Source organism: Cucumis melo, chromosome 8 (assembly GCF_025177605.1).
Source record: "Cucumis melo cultivar AY chromosome 8, USDA_Cmelo_AY_1.0, whole genome shotgun sequence".
NCBI lineage: Eukaryota > Viridiplantae > Streptophyta > Magnoliopsida > Cucurbitales > Cucurbitaceae > Cucumis > Cucumis melo.
The window spans coordinates 853,854-870,137 of NC_066864.1; the positions used below are offsets into that span (position 1 = coordinate 853,854).

Sequence of the window (16,284 nt, forward strand, 5' to 3'; positions counted from 1 at the left end):
ATTCATCAAAATAAAAAAGGAAAGAGGTTTGGAATTTCCAATAATAACATTGAGCTGAAAAAACCAGATAAGATAGGTTGTGGATAATATGGTAAAATTAAAAACGAGATAAGTTAGCGCTAATCTCGGCACTAATAATGGTTAATTAAACAACAACCGAATTCGGACAAAATGAGAGGGAAGGGGATTTGAAATGAGCGGCGAGGAAATGCCGATTATTAGAAAACGACGTTCTCTTTTTTAAGTGGGGAAAGTTTGGGTAAAGGATGATGAAGTCAGCAGTCAAAGATACTTTCTTTTTTTCTTTTTCTTTTTCTTTTTTTGTTTTTTTTTTTTGAAGGGGGAAAAAAGGCACATTCACCCATGCTCTTAAACCCTTTTCCTTTTTTTCCCCAAAAAGATTTTTTAATTTTATTTTATTGATAATGTGAAAGAATTAACGATGTCAGGAAAAAAATAATTTTTAAAATGAAAAAGAAAAGATGAGGTGTTGGGGTTCAGAATTTTATAATTTGAATCTACCCACTGCCATCCTGACTTTAGGGTTTAGGGTCTATACTCCTTTTAATTCTTTTTTCGAAGATGTAATTATACATTTCATAATATTTTAGAGATGTTTTTAGACAAGTTTCTTGTGATCGTTTATTTTTCCTTGTGGCTAAATCTATTCTTGTTCATCGTATTTAAGTTCAAAAAGTTGTTTGAAAAATCTTCCATGAAATAATAGTTGACCGCAATGGAATTTATTTTAGAGTATGATATTAGTATTGTTGAGCAATGTTGAATAATTTTTGTTTCAAAATGAATGGTTAAAAATGATAGTTTGAAGGATTTGTACTTTGTATAATTGAATGTAATTTTTTATCAAAAAATTTTGAATTTACTTCTTCAAGGTCAATATCTACGAATAAGATGATATTAATAATATTCTTGAAAAAAAATAGTAAATATGTTTTTGTAATTTAGAAAGGGCGGGGAAGCCTATAAACACTAAATGTTCTTGAAAAAGAAGCAATGACTAATAACTTCTAGTAAAAAGAAATTATTGGGGTAATATTCAAGTTCTAAAGCATTTCAATAAAAATGAAACGAAACTCATAGAAACAAATGCAATATTTTGACCTTTGTCTTATAAAAAAACAAGAAAACAAAATATATTTTCTCAACTCTACCAAAAATACGTTAAAGTTGGTATATCACATATAATATCAAATGATATTGTCCAACTTAGACATAAGTCCCACGGATGGAAATACAACATGACTAGGGTATTTTAGATTTTTCTTCTACTTAGCCCATGTAAAATTTTGTTTAATTCTATTAATTTTATCCTTTCAAATTTTGAATATGACAAATTAAAATTGAAAAAGTCGATCCAATAAATAAGGTTGACTAAATGCCTATCAGTATCAACTACCTAAATGCTTTAAAAAATTGTCATTTTTTGTTGGGAGTTTGTAAAGCTAATCCAAACATTTAAAAGAAAAATACGCACATAATTTTCACCTAATTTGATGAAATATAGTGAATATCTTAATTGTCGGTGTTAACCTATTTTTTCGAATGGTCAATATCACCTTCTAAAAAACGATATTTGTTTCTTTAGTATTAATTAGCACTAGCAGGGTAACAAGTCAACTTCATATGAATCTAAGTCAAATTTTTTGGCTAACAGAAAGATTTCGTGAATATAATATGAAAGATATAAATTCATTTTTCAAACAAACTTGCATTAAATTACATCAAATTCAACCCTAAATAAATGAAACATAAATCCAAAACAAATTAGGTGTTATGATACACTTCTCATACATCTAATTCATAATATCACATTCATAGTTATAAAAATATAAAAATAAAAAGGTACAAGCTGAAAGATAAGAGTCACGAGTAAATAATATTCCAATAGGTCATTTTCAAACTAATAATATTCAATTAGGGATTTTGGACGAAAAGAACTATTGTTTTTATTGGAAATGTTGCATTAATTATTTGTTGCTTCTCACATAGGGCTTGTCGCCTAAGTCCCTAAGATTTTAGGATAATTAATTTAGGGGTACCAACCCAAATTTTAGTTTTCCAAAATATTGGGAGAATCAAAATTCCTCTCTAGGGCTCTATCCCAAAATGGTCCATATTATCTCACAAAGTGGATTACCAAAAGGGCAGGTTGATGATTGCCATATTTAGGCGGGAAATCTTCAATTTTGTTCAACTAGAAAATTTTGAATTGACATATATCTTACATCAATTCAATTGATAGAAGATATGTATCAACTAGTACATATATGTACCTGGTTAATTCCTCACCTTTGTTAGTACTTCACGATAAGCTCTTATTCTTAAAACTATCATACCCACATTCTGAATTATGAATATCATCGAGCTTATGTGCCCAATAATGACACTTCAATCAACAGTTAAAAAAATAATAATTTCAGAATTTCAATATGCTTAAAATTTGCATTAAGATTCAATGTTCCTTTTATCTCCACTTAAAACTTTTACGTTACAAGAAAAAGAGAACAAGCAAACGAAAACAATTTCTTTTAGAGCAGAGATATTATTTATTTATTTTTTAAGGGTACACGTGGAGTTAAAAGGAATCCAAAGACCTTACATTAACCCTACTTTATGTCTAGCCATTATAAATAATAAAATGAAATTAAAAAAAAAAGGTTATATCAACCTGATAGTGATATTATGCTTAAGAAAGAAAAAAGGTTGCCTCAAAAACAGGAGCAAAAACAGGGGAATATCAATTAAAAATTTTACTACTGCGCTTATTAAAAAAATATTAAAAATCATTACACAATTTTTCTTAAATTAGTCTACAATATTTTGACATTATTTTTCAATTACCCAACTTTAATTAGTAAGGTTGAAATTGGTGTTGACAGCTTACAAGACTAATGCTTCTTTTCCCCCCTTTTTAAGGAATTCAAAGACATTGTAAACCTAGAGAACATGTTCTATTCAAGTGAAGTCGGTAAAGAAGAAGAATTAAGACATCTATGATTTAAAAAAAAAAAAGTAGACAGAAAATTTGAAATACTTTTTATGGGTAGGTAACTTCTTTTTCTCCCTCCTAAATTATGATAAATGATAAAGTATTAAAAATATAATAATATTTCAAATTCTATCGATGGTTGACATTGAAATATATCTATAGACTTCTATTAGTGGCTATCATGAATAAATTTAAAATGTTGCTATATTTCGTTAATATTTTAGCTCATCTATGTTTCTTTTTCTTTTAAATTCTAAATTCTACCCACTCACCAAGTATGCTATCATATGGTTTATCCAAACAATCTCGAGAAACCCTAATCAATATACTATAAACTCAAAGTCCAAGGTAAAGGTTGGGGTCTGGAATTTGATTAATAATATTTTTGAACAATAACAATAAAGAATAGCTCATATTTTGCGAGAGAATTTGATGGGTGAGGGGGTGAAAGTGTGAAGTCCAAAAACATTCTTTATGGAGAATCAAAGTGAAAAGAAGAGGAAGGGTTGGGTGTAGGTCACGTGCTGTGTTGGGTGGAGGATATGTCTTTTGGTGTGTGTTAGGGCATGAATTACACGTCCTTGTTGATTTTATTTGACCGTTTTGCATCTCTTTGAACAAATACAGACATGATTTGACTCCTTAGCTGCTTTCTTTGACCATACTCTCCCACGTTTTTAGACATTTCCGCCTCCTTTCTATTTTTCTATTATTTCTTTATTTGTTTCCAGGCCCACTTTCTTGTATTATTAATTCCTTATGGACCTGGGATTGTTCACTTAATTTAAATAATAAATACATCCATCCATTGTTCTAACCTTCTTTTCACATTCCCTCAGAAAGCAAAGCCTTGCACGTTCTAATCTCGTCCAATAATTTTTCAAATATTTAAAGTCTTTTTCCTAATTCAAGAACTGGTAGAGGGAAGATTTGAATTCATACACTTCTTCAGTTGAACTACATTCAACAAAGTGTAAGAATACGGATGACGCAATTTGAAACATACATTACCACCATTTTTTTAAAGAAAAAAATTGGACGATATGACAAATACATGTTTATTAGAATATACATTCTATAATTAAAAAATGTTTAAAGTAAATGAACTTGTGCATTTATATGCTTACAAACTTAGTATGGTATATTTCACACTCAAGTGTTTGGCCCATTAAGCAGGATTAATAAGTTTGGAGTTATTAAATTGGAGTTGGTATGGTTGTGTTTCGAGTACAAAGTTGTAAAATTGAGTTGCTTGATAATTGGAAAAGTAGGTTAAGAGGAAAAGATGAAGTTCCTTGTAAATGTGAAAAGTAGAAAAAGATGAAAAGACGAGGTACTCAATAAACGTACAAGCTTCAATAATATTTACTATTGAAGTTGAGTTGCTAAGAAGTTGGTGGGCCAAACGATCCCCTCAATTTATTATCATATATGTAACTTTTTAATCAGCAAGTGTTCTATGCATGTTTAACACATTTGTTGTACTAATAAGTGTATGATACATGTCCAACAAGTGTCGAAGGGTCCAAATGTCCAACACATGCTGATACAAACAAATTAGCCAAACTAAAGTGTCCACGGTTCTTAGCTTGAGGTTAAACAGACATAACCCATTTTACGTCTTCCTCTATAATTGATACTCTTTAACTCCACTTGTACCATGCCTGTGTAAAAGAATGTGCCTTGTTTGGGATTTGTGGTAGAAAAAGGGGGGATGGGTACGAAATGGAGAGGTGGGAAGGTCAAATAACCGGCTATCCAGAGATGTAATGAGGCCAAAATGCAGTAGTAAATCTATCTTCATCACCATTCTTGGGGTAGGCGAACCGGGAATAGGATATTCTTGTGATTAATGAAAAGATCTTAGATGATCAGTAAACGTCCAGGGCATCAAATTTCTCTTCAGATGGGGAGATGATGGATTAAGACAAATTAACCTATATTTATTTCCTTGTGATCTTTGATCAATGTTTTTTCTATGGTTCCCCTTTTCAAGACAACAGGCAGATCACACTTTCCAAAAGTTTTCAATTATTTAAACTAACTCAAAGATCTTTCTCTTCTTTTTATAAACACAAAATGAAACTAACTTTCATTGGAATAACGTAACCTATTAATGAAGTTAATAAAATCCAACTAAGGTTTGGATGAAAAAGTTACCTACCACTGAGGAAGAAGTTGAAATTTCCAAGTACTTTAAGGAGTAAATGTGTAAAGTTCAGAGGGTGTCATGGTATTTAGAAACTTACCTTTTCTCTCAAACTTCTCTATCATAGTACAATGCTTCTGATTCATCCTTCTTGTATTTTGCCCTTGTCTCTTCATGTGCAATTGATATACTTTTCCTTGAAAAGTAGATAAGAAATGTCATATTTATACAATATTCAACTACACGGGCAAATAAGAAATTTCTGTTTGGGCAAAAGGAAAGATAAAACCAAAAATCCTCCAAAGGGAGACAAAAGATAAAAAGAAAGTAAAGATTTAGGCTATAATTCTTCACGATTAGTTCCTTGAGCATTTTTTTGCAACAGATGTTCAGTAATGAGCTCTTCTATAATGTATGTTCCCAATGATGTCTCCAAAAAAATATATATATATATTTGAAAAAGAAAAGTTTTCTATAGCATTATTGTTAAGGGAGAAAAAACAAACAAACAAGAAAGAAACTATTCCAAGCTTTATTTGGATACAGTGTCCTACTTTGCATACCATAATCTCCATATTGTCTCTCTATTAAATTTTAACTTTTCCAGCTTTGCTGTGGAAGATTCCAAAATGAACAGAGAAATTGAGGAAGGAGATCGTGGGATTGTTAAAAGGAATTGTACAATAATGTATCGTCTTTCCAAAGGGGTCCCATGATTCATCATTCAGTTTGCTAATTTTCCTTCCAGTTTCAAAGTTTTGACGGTTTAGTTTAAAGTTTCTTCTCTACTTTTCTGTTTGGTGTGTTTAGTTTGAATTTTTCAGTGTTTGATGGTTTGAATATTTTCCCCTTGCACTCGTTTTACCTACTTAAATAAAGATAACCATACTACTCTTTTGTCACAATAAAATTCCAGCCAGCTCCAGCTCAGATAAGCTATTCAAATTTCATATCAACTCTATTCTTATTTTTCCTTCCAACATCAGTAGGACATAAACTCGATGTTGTTTGACTCTAAAACTCAATGTTGTAGCGCTCAGGTACAATAATATGATAGAAACCAAAAAATATATCTTGAATATAAAAACATTAAATAGCTTCAAAATTAATCAAGTAATTTGAGGAATTAGGAAAATCCCTCTCTCGAAAACAATCAGACCTAAATGATATTAACCAATGTCTATCTTCCTCCTTTTTCACTTCCTCTATTTATAACTAAAGTACCATAGCAACTTTCCTAACTAATTGTCAATACTCCTTGGTACCACTCCTATCATTATGCATTTATGCTTCATTAAGATGTATCGTCCTCCAACAACACATCCACCAATGGGGTGTTTGTTGAATGCTTGGTTTACTTTCTTCACTTGTTTGATCCAAAGGAACAGCACCCCGGTTACAGTTGTTTTTTCTTAAACGGAGACAAGCTTCTTTATTGATAGAATCTCAAAGTACAAGAGAATTATACAATGGGAATAATATAGTTACTACAATTAAGGATATTTTACGAAGAAGCTAATGGTAATCGTGACTCCCTGTTAAAGGAGCTGAATGAACAAACATTACCTCATCATAGGTCAAGGAGATTCAAAGACCATCATGAGCAATCTGCAGTGGAATTCCTTTTCTAAATGAGCACGATGATAAGACAGAAAGATCAGTACTAAAAATCCCCTCCATGTAAAGCAAACAGTACAAGGTGAATTTCATTGGCATCAGTCAAACAAAAAGTTTCTCCTACGAACACTTCTAATAATGTCGAAAATTGATCTAAAAAACTTCCAAATTCGAATTAAGACAGAAACAAAGATTAAATAAAAAGATCAAGACAACTTTTGCAATCTCTTATTTAGAAATTGCCAATAGAGAAAATTAGAACATAAATACCAGAGGTTAGGTAGACTGTTGTTTGGTTCTGTTATTTGGTTGTTCTTCAACTTCGTGTAGTTGAACCACTGTTAGCCATCAAATAAAGTTAGAAAGTTGGTACATTTACAATCCCTTAGGTAATATATTGCCAAGGATAAACCTCTGATGGAGATGGTGGTGCAAATACTTGAACAACTCATATGCACCTACATAGCCGGATAACTTTATTTAAACAATCAAGCATTGCCCACCTCACATTTCGAATTGAACAATAGGCAGCAGTATTTCCCATGCACATGATGAACTTTAACATTTACTACAACACATGTGCATATGTATATCAAGATATAAATTGAGGTCTTGTGCATACCTTACAATGTCTAATCCATTAAATGACCCGTATGAAGTGCCAACAAAATAAAATGGTTCAAACCGAAGTAGAGGGAGTAAGTAATCACTCAAAATATACAGGTAAAAGACATGAGGTGAAGAAGTTGGAAAGCCAAGAAACACACGGACAAAACTTTCAAATAATACAGCATGCGAGCTCGTTGGCTTCAATACCAATGTGTGAATTAAGCATGATTCTTCTCATATGCATCCCTGAAAACACCCGACATATTGCCATCATAGACATGAAAGTTTAAGCATCACGAAGAACTTCACAGAATAAATTCCTTCAGATTTGTGTCACTAACCCTTTGTGGTGCACCCAAGACGAGAAGAACGAAAAGACCAGCTTCACCTTTTGAAATTGATGACTACAGCACGAAAAGTATAGCATGGAAACCTAAAATAAAGTTTAGAAATATTCTCCTGACTCCTTTTTAAATGGCATGACACGTAGATCCTTAGCCCTTGTCTTTTGGTTCTAGCTCTTAGTGCCTTTTGCCCATGGGCAAGGAAACAGATGTAGAGAAGTACCAAAATCACCAAGATTATGATGACATCCAATCTTTTCGGAGCAACTAGTCTCTGAAGCTTTCAGCTGGACAAAATAAGAAAAGCAGTAAACTCGACAAACTGGTATGGGCTACTCAAGGTCAATTAAAGTAAATTCATCCCGCATAAAGCTTAAACTCAGAAATAATAAACCCGTATGACTAATATTTTTATTCCAAGAATAGGCGTCCAAGACAGGGTTCTCCCAAATTTTAGTTCTGAACATGGAACCATTTCAGATTTACTAACCTTAGTCAAGATTTCTGGAGAATCTGTTTTTGTACGTGGGCACTCCAGGTACCTACCGTACCATATTATGCACAAGGGCTCTTATAGGACGTCAACAAACTTTATCAATTGATCTTTGTGCTTTCACAATATCATGGAAAATTCAAAAGTGAAGGGTAAGATAGAAACATAAACATATTCTAATAGAAGATTGAATGAAACAAAACTGATCACGTTTTGTGCTTGGAGGAAATCTTGAGACATCAGATATATATAGGAACCTTTATATTTTTTTCCCTAAGAGGAGACATCTTCTCTATGCATAACCTGAACTTGAACAATTATAGTTAAGAAGGATAATCGAGGAAATATTTATATACATTATATTAACAAACTCATAAAGGAACAAAAAGTAAGGCTGATGCAGTAAATGGTTCCTCGTCATAGTTCTCAATGATTCACCAGTCAAACCTCAAGCTGTGCTACTCTTCTCACACTTCCTGGCCTCTCTAACTCCTTTTGCACCTAGTATAGGAACCTCATAACCGCACCGTGCCAAAAAAAAAAAAAAACAGAAATGGCTAGTGCACGATAAACTACAGCTCAATTTGCAATTTACATGAGGAAAACGCAAAATGAGAGATGAAAGTAAAAAATTTATGACATGAGAGAGCTTCCTTGCACTCGCAATTTACACCACTGCAAAACAAATACAGTAGTCTCTCGTGTTTTTTGTGCCCATGATATGTAATATTGAGGTGCAAGAAAATTAAGTACTTAATTCAAGTTCCCAACTTACCGACTGACAAATCGCTCTTAAAAGTCATGCGAACAAGAGTTAACTCAAACTGTTGAAGATGTAAAATTACACATGAGATCCACAGTATGAATAAAATTTGCTTCTAAGTCTGATAGTGAACAGTCAGGAAGAAAATATTAACTGCGTAGAGGTATACGTGTTACAAGGAACCTTTTCAGAGGTATTCGATGGCAAGGACCAAGAAAGAGTGTTCACCATTTAAAGGAAAATCGTGCTGGCTTTCATTTATTGTTATGCATTCAGTTACTATCTCAAATCGTCCGAAAAGCAAAATAACCCCGCTTTGAAGAAAAAAAATTATTAGAGAAAAAAATAGAAGTCAGAAGCCTTCACATCTTTGTGCCAAATAGGACTTATTCCACCATCAGAGTTTTCGTGTATCTAATCAAATATTTTTGAACAAGTAGATTGCTCAACATTTACGACAAAAGCAAGGAACTCCATGGCCAATTAATTATGAGGTATGATGCTACAGAAAATAATCTAGAGAAAAGGTAGCCACATATACCTCTTCGTCATACTTGAATCTTGTGCTAGATAAACATGCATCAAGTTAATTTCATGTGTGGGACTAAAAGGTTGCACGGTATGTATATAATCCAAACCAAGAATCAGAGTCAAAATAATCTTTAGAATTTTGAAAGAAAAAGAAACGAGCCGTGGAAATTAAGAGTCGAATTTATTGCAAAGAAAATGCTCTTTAACTAAAACTAAAAGGATAGTGAAATTTCATTAAAAAATGACGCAAAGTAAAAATAACGAACAAACAAAAATTGCTTCTGAAAGCAATAACAGGTGGCAGAAAGAAATACCGTCCTGATCGTAATTATCTATGCGTTTTATTTTGAAATTTTGCAACAGACTATACATCAGTTACATAAAAACATAAAAAACAAGTGAAAGTGACTCACAGTATCCACTCCATAAATTTTATGGCGTGTAAACCATTTTAGAACATGCGCCCTAAAAACGGCCTCCCATCGATCAATATGTACTTGTGCTCACCGTTGTTTGGCAATAATCATGAGTACTGATTTGTTGCATCTGAAATTATACAAAACTTGGCTTAGCATCTACGCCGTAGCCACTCGTACATAACGGACAACACGAGGACAATAAACTGCAAGCAACTGCGCCGAACCGCCGGTAATTATATACCTTACAACCTAAATATCGCAGTAAATAAATTTCAGCAACTAAGTCAGAGAACCAAAGTTTCAAGCGAAATAGGAGCTTCTCTTTCTTCATTTATGCTATCATGAAGTTGAATGTACTGCCTCGGACCATTGTTCTAAAGGCGAAGAAGAAAACAAACGACGCAGTGTAATTTAGATGCAACGAAGTAAAAAATCCATGCGATCACAAACCTAGAAGCAGAAATACCTATTCCGCAAAATAGCCTCGAAGTAGCGTTGGAAACAAGCAATCTGATGTAATAACGCCTGTAATTTGGGTTAAGGCTCGGAAGAAATCGTCAGTGCCTAAGAGCAATCACGGTGGGGGGAGCATGAGGCCGTGCTCGAGAAGATGAGCGACGATTCATTGCCGTCGTTCCCGCCGATTCTGATTATCAACATTTACCCGGGAGAATCTGCGCGGCTACATGAATGATTCTGAGTCCCCTTCAACGGACAGGAGTTGGAGGGATGTTTGGGATGGGACGTGGGTTATTATAGTTTGATTTGTAATACGTGTTTAGAGTGATGAGTATTATAAAAGTGTTATGTCGTGTTTATTTATTTATTTATTTTGGCAATTTTTTTGAAAATATTGAATCGTATCACTTTTATGATTTAATTAAATTTTGTTAATTAGATTATTTATCTAATAAATTTAAATACAATTTTTATATACAACTATTAACATGTCGATAAAATAATTTTACATGAAAAAGCATAAGAAAATATATTTTAAAAATATTACTATAGTTAAACTAAAAGTGTATTCATAATGATTTAATAAAAAAAAATCAAAAGTTCATTTTTATTTAAATTTTTACAAATATTTGTCTGACGGTTGTCAAAGTTGGTTGTTGAAAGTTTGCTGGTAGAGTCATATGAGGTGGTCATGAGAGATTGTTCCGTGACGATAATCGAAGCTGGTGCCCAAAGTAATAATGGCCTATGGATTATTTTAAAACTAAACCTTATCCAAACAAAGAGTGAACTATTATAACTCTCAAATACTTCTATGATAATTAATTATAAATTAAATTTAGACTCAATGATAATTAATTATTTTAGATTTAGACTCAATTAATTATTAGTTTTTTTAGGTAAATTTTTATAAATATAATAAATTACTAAAATATTTACGATTATATTTTTCTTCTCTCTTCCATCTTTTCTAATCTTGAAAAATATCGTTTAAATATACGTATCTTCTTGATCGGGTATTTTTTATATTTTTCATGGTGGATTTGTGGTATGTGAGTTTTTTGTGTTTTTAGAATCGTTAATATTTTGCTTATATTTGTTAAAAGACAATTATTTATTTATTTATTTTAAATTAAAAAAGATATAAATGTGATCAATTAAAATATATAGAGGGACAAAACTGTTTTAAAAAGTTTTCTTTTTTATTCCGTCTTTTTATATATTATACATGATATTATTTATTTGATAATAATAACAATAATCTAATTTTCGTTTTATATCGTAAATTGATATTGACTTGCTTACCCTTGCGATGCCCTGTTTCGCCGCGAAGTTGAAGAACGACAACGGAGCGGCCAGATACTGGTTAATATTTCATCTTCAGAGCGGCAGTAAAGAGCGCCTATTGGACGAATTCGATATTAACTAGTTCGTCAATTTCTTCACTCTTGTTCCTGCATTATTGTGATATGTTCTTCATTCTCAATTTCTATTTTAAAATTGGAAGAAGGCAAATCAGATTCCATGAACTGAATTATCCGAATAAGTTTAAAAAAGGTGGTGCTAATTCTGATTTTGTTCTGAATGGAGTTGTTTACCAGTGCTTCGGCCATTTTTGTTTACACCCTTTAGCATGTACTGAACTTGGTGCATTTTTTTCGTCTTCATCTTGGAGAGATTCGAGTTTTGATCGTAGCTTAAGAACTTACTGCACTGATATTTATGGGAGAAATAATGCGTCTGATGCTGCAAATGACGAATTTCAGAAAACGGATTTGGAGGATACCGGAGACTCGAGTTTATTTGGAAATCCCAGTGAGGAACATGGAAAGGAACGGCACTTTAAGTTCGGTGATGATATAGAGGCTGAAGAGTCCAATGACGAAGAAGAGGAAGATGGGGATCTCGGTGATGCTGCGGATCTTTTGGGGTCTAATTTGTCTAATAGAAATCATGGACGAGGAAATGATTTCAAAAAAGTTGAAATTGGTGAAGACGTATTAAGACATTCCTTAGTGAGAGATACTTGTAAATTGATCCAGCTAAGTACCTCTTGGAATCGAAAGTTTGAAGGGGAATTGAGGTATTTAGTAAGAAGCCTAAATCCGCTGCAGGTTTGTGCTGTTTTGCTCTCTCAGGAAGACGAAAGAATTGCTTTGCGGTTCTTCTATTGGGCAGATAGATTGTGGCGGTATAGACATGATTCATCCGTGTACTTAGTTATGCTTGAGATACTCAGTAAGACCAAATTATGTCAAGGTGCTAAACGTGTTCTCCGGCTTATGACTCGTAGAGGAATTCAGCTTTGTCCTGAAGCTTTTGGTTTCGTAATGGTGTCATATAGCCGGGCAGGAAGATTAAGGGATGCAATGAAGGTCTTGACCTTGATGCAGAAGGCAGGTGTTGAACCTAATTTGTCTATTTGTAACACTGCAATCCATATTTTGGTCATGGGAAATGAATTAAAGAAGGCGTTAAGGTTTGCAGAACGTATGGTTCTTATTGGCATTGCTCCAAATGTTGTGACTTATAACTGTTTGATCAAGGGCTATTGTAATGTGCATCAGGTTGACCAAGCCATGGAACTAATTGATCAAATGCCATCTAATGGATGTTCTCCTGATAAAGTTAGTTACTATTCTGTCATGGGATTCCTCTGTAGAGATAAGAGGCTGAATGAAATTAGGGAGTTGATGAAGAAAATGCATAAGGACAGTAACTTAGTACCAGATCACGTTACTTACAATTCTCTAATCCAGATGCTTTCAAAGCATAGCCACGGTGATGAGGCTCTGGAGATTATGCGGGAAGCGGAAAAATTGCGATTTAAGGTTGACAAGGTTGAGTATAGTGCAATAGTTCATGCATACTGCAAGGAAGGAAAGATTCAGAAGGCAAAAGAGCTTGTTAGTGAAATGTTCTCCAAGGGCTGTGATCCAGATGTTGTAACATACACCTCTGTCCTTGATGGGTTTTGTCGCATAGGGAAACTTGATCAAGCAAAAAAGATGATGCAACAGATGTACAAGCATCACTGCAAACCTAATGCTGTAACATATACAACACTGCTAAATGGTCTTTGCCGCAACGGGAAATCTTTAGAAGCTAGGAAGATGATGAATATGAGTGAGGAAGAGTGGTGGACACCTAATGCCATTACTTATAGTGTTGTAGTTCATGGGTTGCGCCGTGAAGGGAAATTGAACGAAGCTTGTGATGTAGTCAGGGAGATGATTGGAAAAGGTTTCTTTCCAAATCCAGTTGAAATTAACTTATTGGTACATTCTCTTTGCCGGGATGGGAAACCATATGAAGCTAATCAGTTACTGAAGGAGTGCATGAACAAGGGTTGTGCTGTTAATGTAGTTAATTTCACCACTGTCATTCATGGATTTTGTCAGAAAGATGATTTGGAAGCTGCACTGTCATTGCTGGATGATATGTACCTTTGTAACAAGCACCCTGATACCGTGACATACACGACATTAATTGATGCACTGGGAAAGACTGACCGTATAGAAGAAGCCACTGAACTTACAATGAAGATGCTGAGGCAAGGATTGGTTCCTTCTCCTGTTACATACAGGTCTGTCATCCACCAGTATTGTCGAAAGGGTAGAGTGGAAGATTTGTTGAAATTACTGAAGAAGATGCTTTTGAAAAGCAGATTTCAAACAGCATATAATTTAGTTATTGAGAAATTATGTAAATTTGGATACCTCGAGGAGGCCAATAGCCTTTTAGGTGAGGTTTTGCGGACGGCTTCAAGAACCGATGCTAAAACTTGTCATGTACTCATGGAGAGTTATTTAAATGTTGGAATTCCTATGTCAGCATATAAAGTTGCTTGTAGAATGTTCAATAGAAATCTAATTCCCGATTTAAAGTTATGTGAGAAGGTCAGCAAGAGGCTTGTGTTAGAAGGAAAATTGGAGGAGGCCGACAGGCTTGTCTTACGGTTTGTTGAGCGTGGTCATGTTTCGGCTCAAGAATCAAAACACTTGCACAACTAAGATTTCTAATAAATTATCGTGGTTGACTTCATATGAAAACAATCACTCTATGCTGTGCGTTGGATAAATCTACTTCCAGGCTTCAGATTCTTATCAGTTGCTTTGTGGGTTCTTTCTGATATTCTGTTTTGCATTGTGTTATCACAGATGAATATGCAGAGTTGTTGGATCCATCATGTATTTCTTTTGTAATCTTGATTGCGGATGCCAGCTGTTATAATCACCGTGCTTGGCTCCAGAGAACAGTTGCACACACATAATTCTTTAGTTTTGAAAATCTCTGTAGTTGTTCCCTAGAATATCCTATAGGATTTTTACCATGCTCTACTACAGAGCTAGCTAGTAGCACTGTGGAATTTATCAAGAGCTGATCCGGTCCAATTTATCCTAATACACGTATGACTAATAACAAATGAAGAAACAAAGTTTGAAATGAAGATATCAGCTGCTTTATGGGTTTCAGTATCAATAGTGTAATAGTTGTCGTACCTTACATTTCTTTTTCCTTTTGCCTCTGAGGTCGAGTATTAGGAACTCAAAGCGTGGTATTCTATTCTTTTCCAAAATTTAAGATTCGCAAACCAATGACAAAAGTTTCTATCCCTCCTCAAGGTCTCAATGTGCTAAAATAAATTAGGTGTCTATGCAGATGAGAATTGCATGTACAAAATCCACTTGCTAAAAGTTGGCTGGATAATAGATGATACGGGCTACTCAGTCCTGATATTTCCTTGTTGTAGCTGCTTGCGATAGGGTTTGGGTCGGAATGTACTCGGTAAAATTATTTGTTTCTTTTGTTTTATGATAAACTTTGCCACAAAGTTTGCAGTTCGAATCTTGTGCTGTTTCTCCTTTGTTGCTTCTGCTACAGGCTGGAAAGAAGATTTTTTGCACATTTTTGTTGGCTCTTTTCTGGGTCCCTGTCACCCACTGCCCACATCTCTCCTGAATGAAGTGGTTGGTCCAATAGGATCAACTTTGTCTTTTGATTCAATTGCTTTTGGTAATTCAAATCAAAAAAGGGGGAAAAAAAAAAAAAAAGATCATAAATGCTATGACTACTTACTGTTGCGACTGTTATAAGTACGGCTTTACGTAGCTTAAACGTTACCTGCTGTAGTACTTCTTTTTCAATGACTTATTCCTAGCTCTAAGTGCTAGGTTGGGTACTAGAATGCTCTTTTGAAAGATCCTGAATGTTTGTTGGGGGCCATGAGATTATTGGTAATGGGTGAGGAGCTTACCCTTTCTAATGTAATCAGACAGTATGACCACTGGGGCGTGGGGCCACAAATTTGGTTCATATCAAGGCAGCCCAGTGCCTCACATATATTTAATCTTTGGAGCTGGATTACAAAGTTGTAAGAAAGTGATTGAATATAACTTTGGAGGTGGTCTCTGTCTTTACCTCTAATTCCAAATTTAATGGTTCAAGCCCTCTAGTTAGCGCTAAACTGGATTACAACAGAAAATCCTCGAGTAAATACATCTTGGCATCTTGCTTGTTGTAGGAAGGTCCATTGATAGTTTCTTTGGCAGATGAGAATTTCAACATGATTTCAGTTCACAAGAGCAAATAGAACTATTGGTTATTAGTTGTACCTTTCCGCTCGTCTCCCATGTCAGTGTTATACCTCTATGCAAACAAAATTACATTATCATAGTCACAAAGTTCTCTCTATGCAATCAATTTTTAGTTTCTAATTCTACAAGGTGAATTGGTGGGTATGCCATGGATGGCTTAATACGATTGTGAGACTACAACAAAAGAAATGCCAGCGTATGACGTAACTTTTTAAGGAAAGTGTAAGATCATTTGAGTTAATGCGGTTGAATTAATATCTTGGATTCTTTGCTTGGAGAGAAACTATCAAAAT

The 16,284-nt window shown here is 34.0% G+C and overlaps 1 protein-coding gene and 1 long non-coding RNA gene across 13 annotated transcripts; one reads left to right on the forward strand and one right to left on the reverse strand.

Moving 5' to 3' along the window:
• Window positions 1-4,392: 4,392 nt before the first annotated feature.
• LOC103484341 (uncharacterized) lies at window positions 4,393-10,715 on the reverse strand. Of its 12 annotated transcripts, XR_001761992.2 has the most exons (8): window positions 10,402-10,714; window positions 8,220-10,184; window positions 7,727-8,016; window positions 7,399-7,631; window positions 7,189-7,234; window positions 7,047-7,114; window positions 6,726-6,786; window positions 4,393-5,355 (listed from the first exon to the last, which is right to left on the reverse strand). It is a non-coding gene; the product is annotated as an uncharacterized LOC103484341 (long non-coding RNA). The 12 variants fall into 12 exon arrangements; XR_001761987.2 differs by having other exon boundaries at window positions 7,189-7,631; XR_536721.3 differs by having other exon boundaries at window positions 6,726-6,767; window positions 7,047-7,631; window positions 10,402-10,715.
• A 947-nt stretch (window positions 10,716-11,662) lies between these two features.
• Window positions 11,663-14,846, forward strand: LOC103484342 (pentatricopeptide repeat-containing protein At1g09900). Its single transcript, XM_008441370.2, has one exon. The coding sequence runs from the start codon at window positions 11,864-11,866 to the stop codon at window positions 14,405-14,407; it is 2,544 nt and encodes an 847-aa protein (XP_008439592.1). The 5' UTR covers window positions 11,663-11,863; the 3' UTR covers window positions 14,408-14,846.
• The last annotated feature ends 1,438 nt before the right edge of the window (window positions 14,847-16,284 follow it).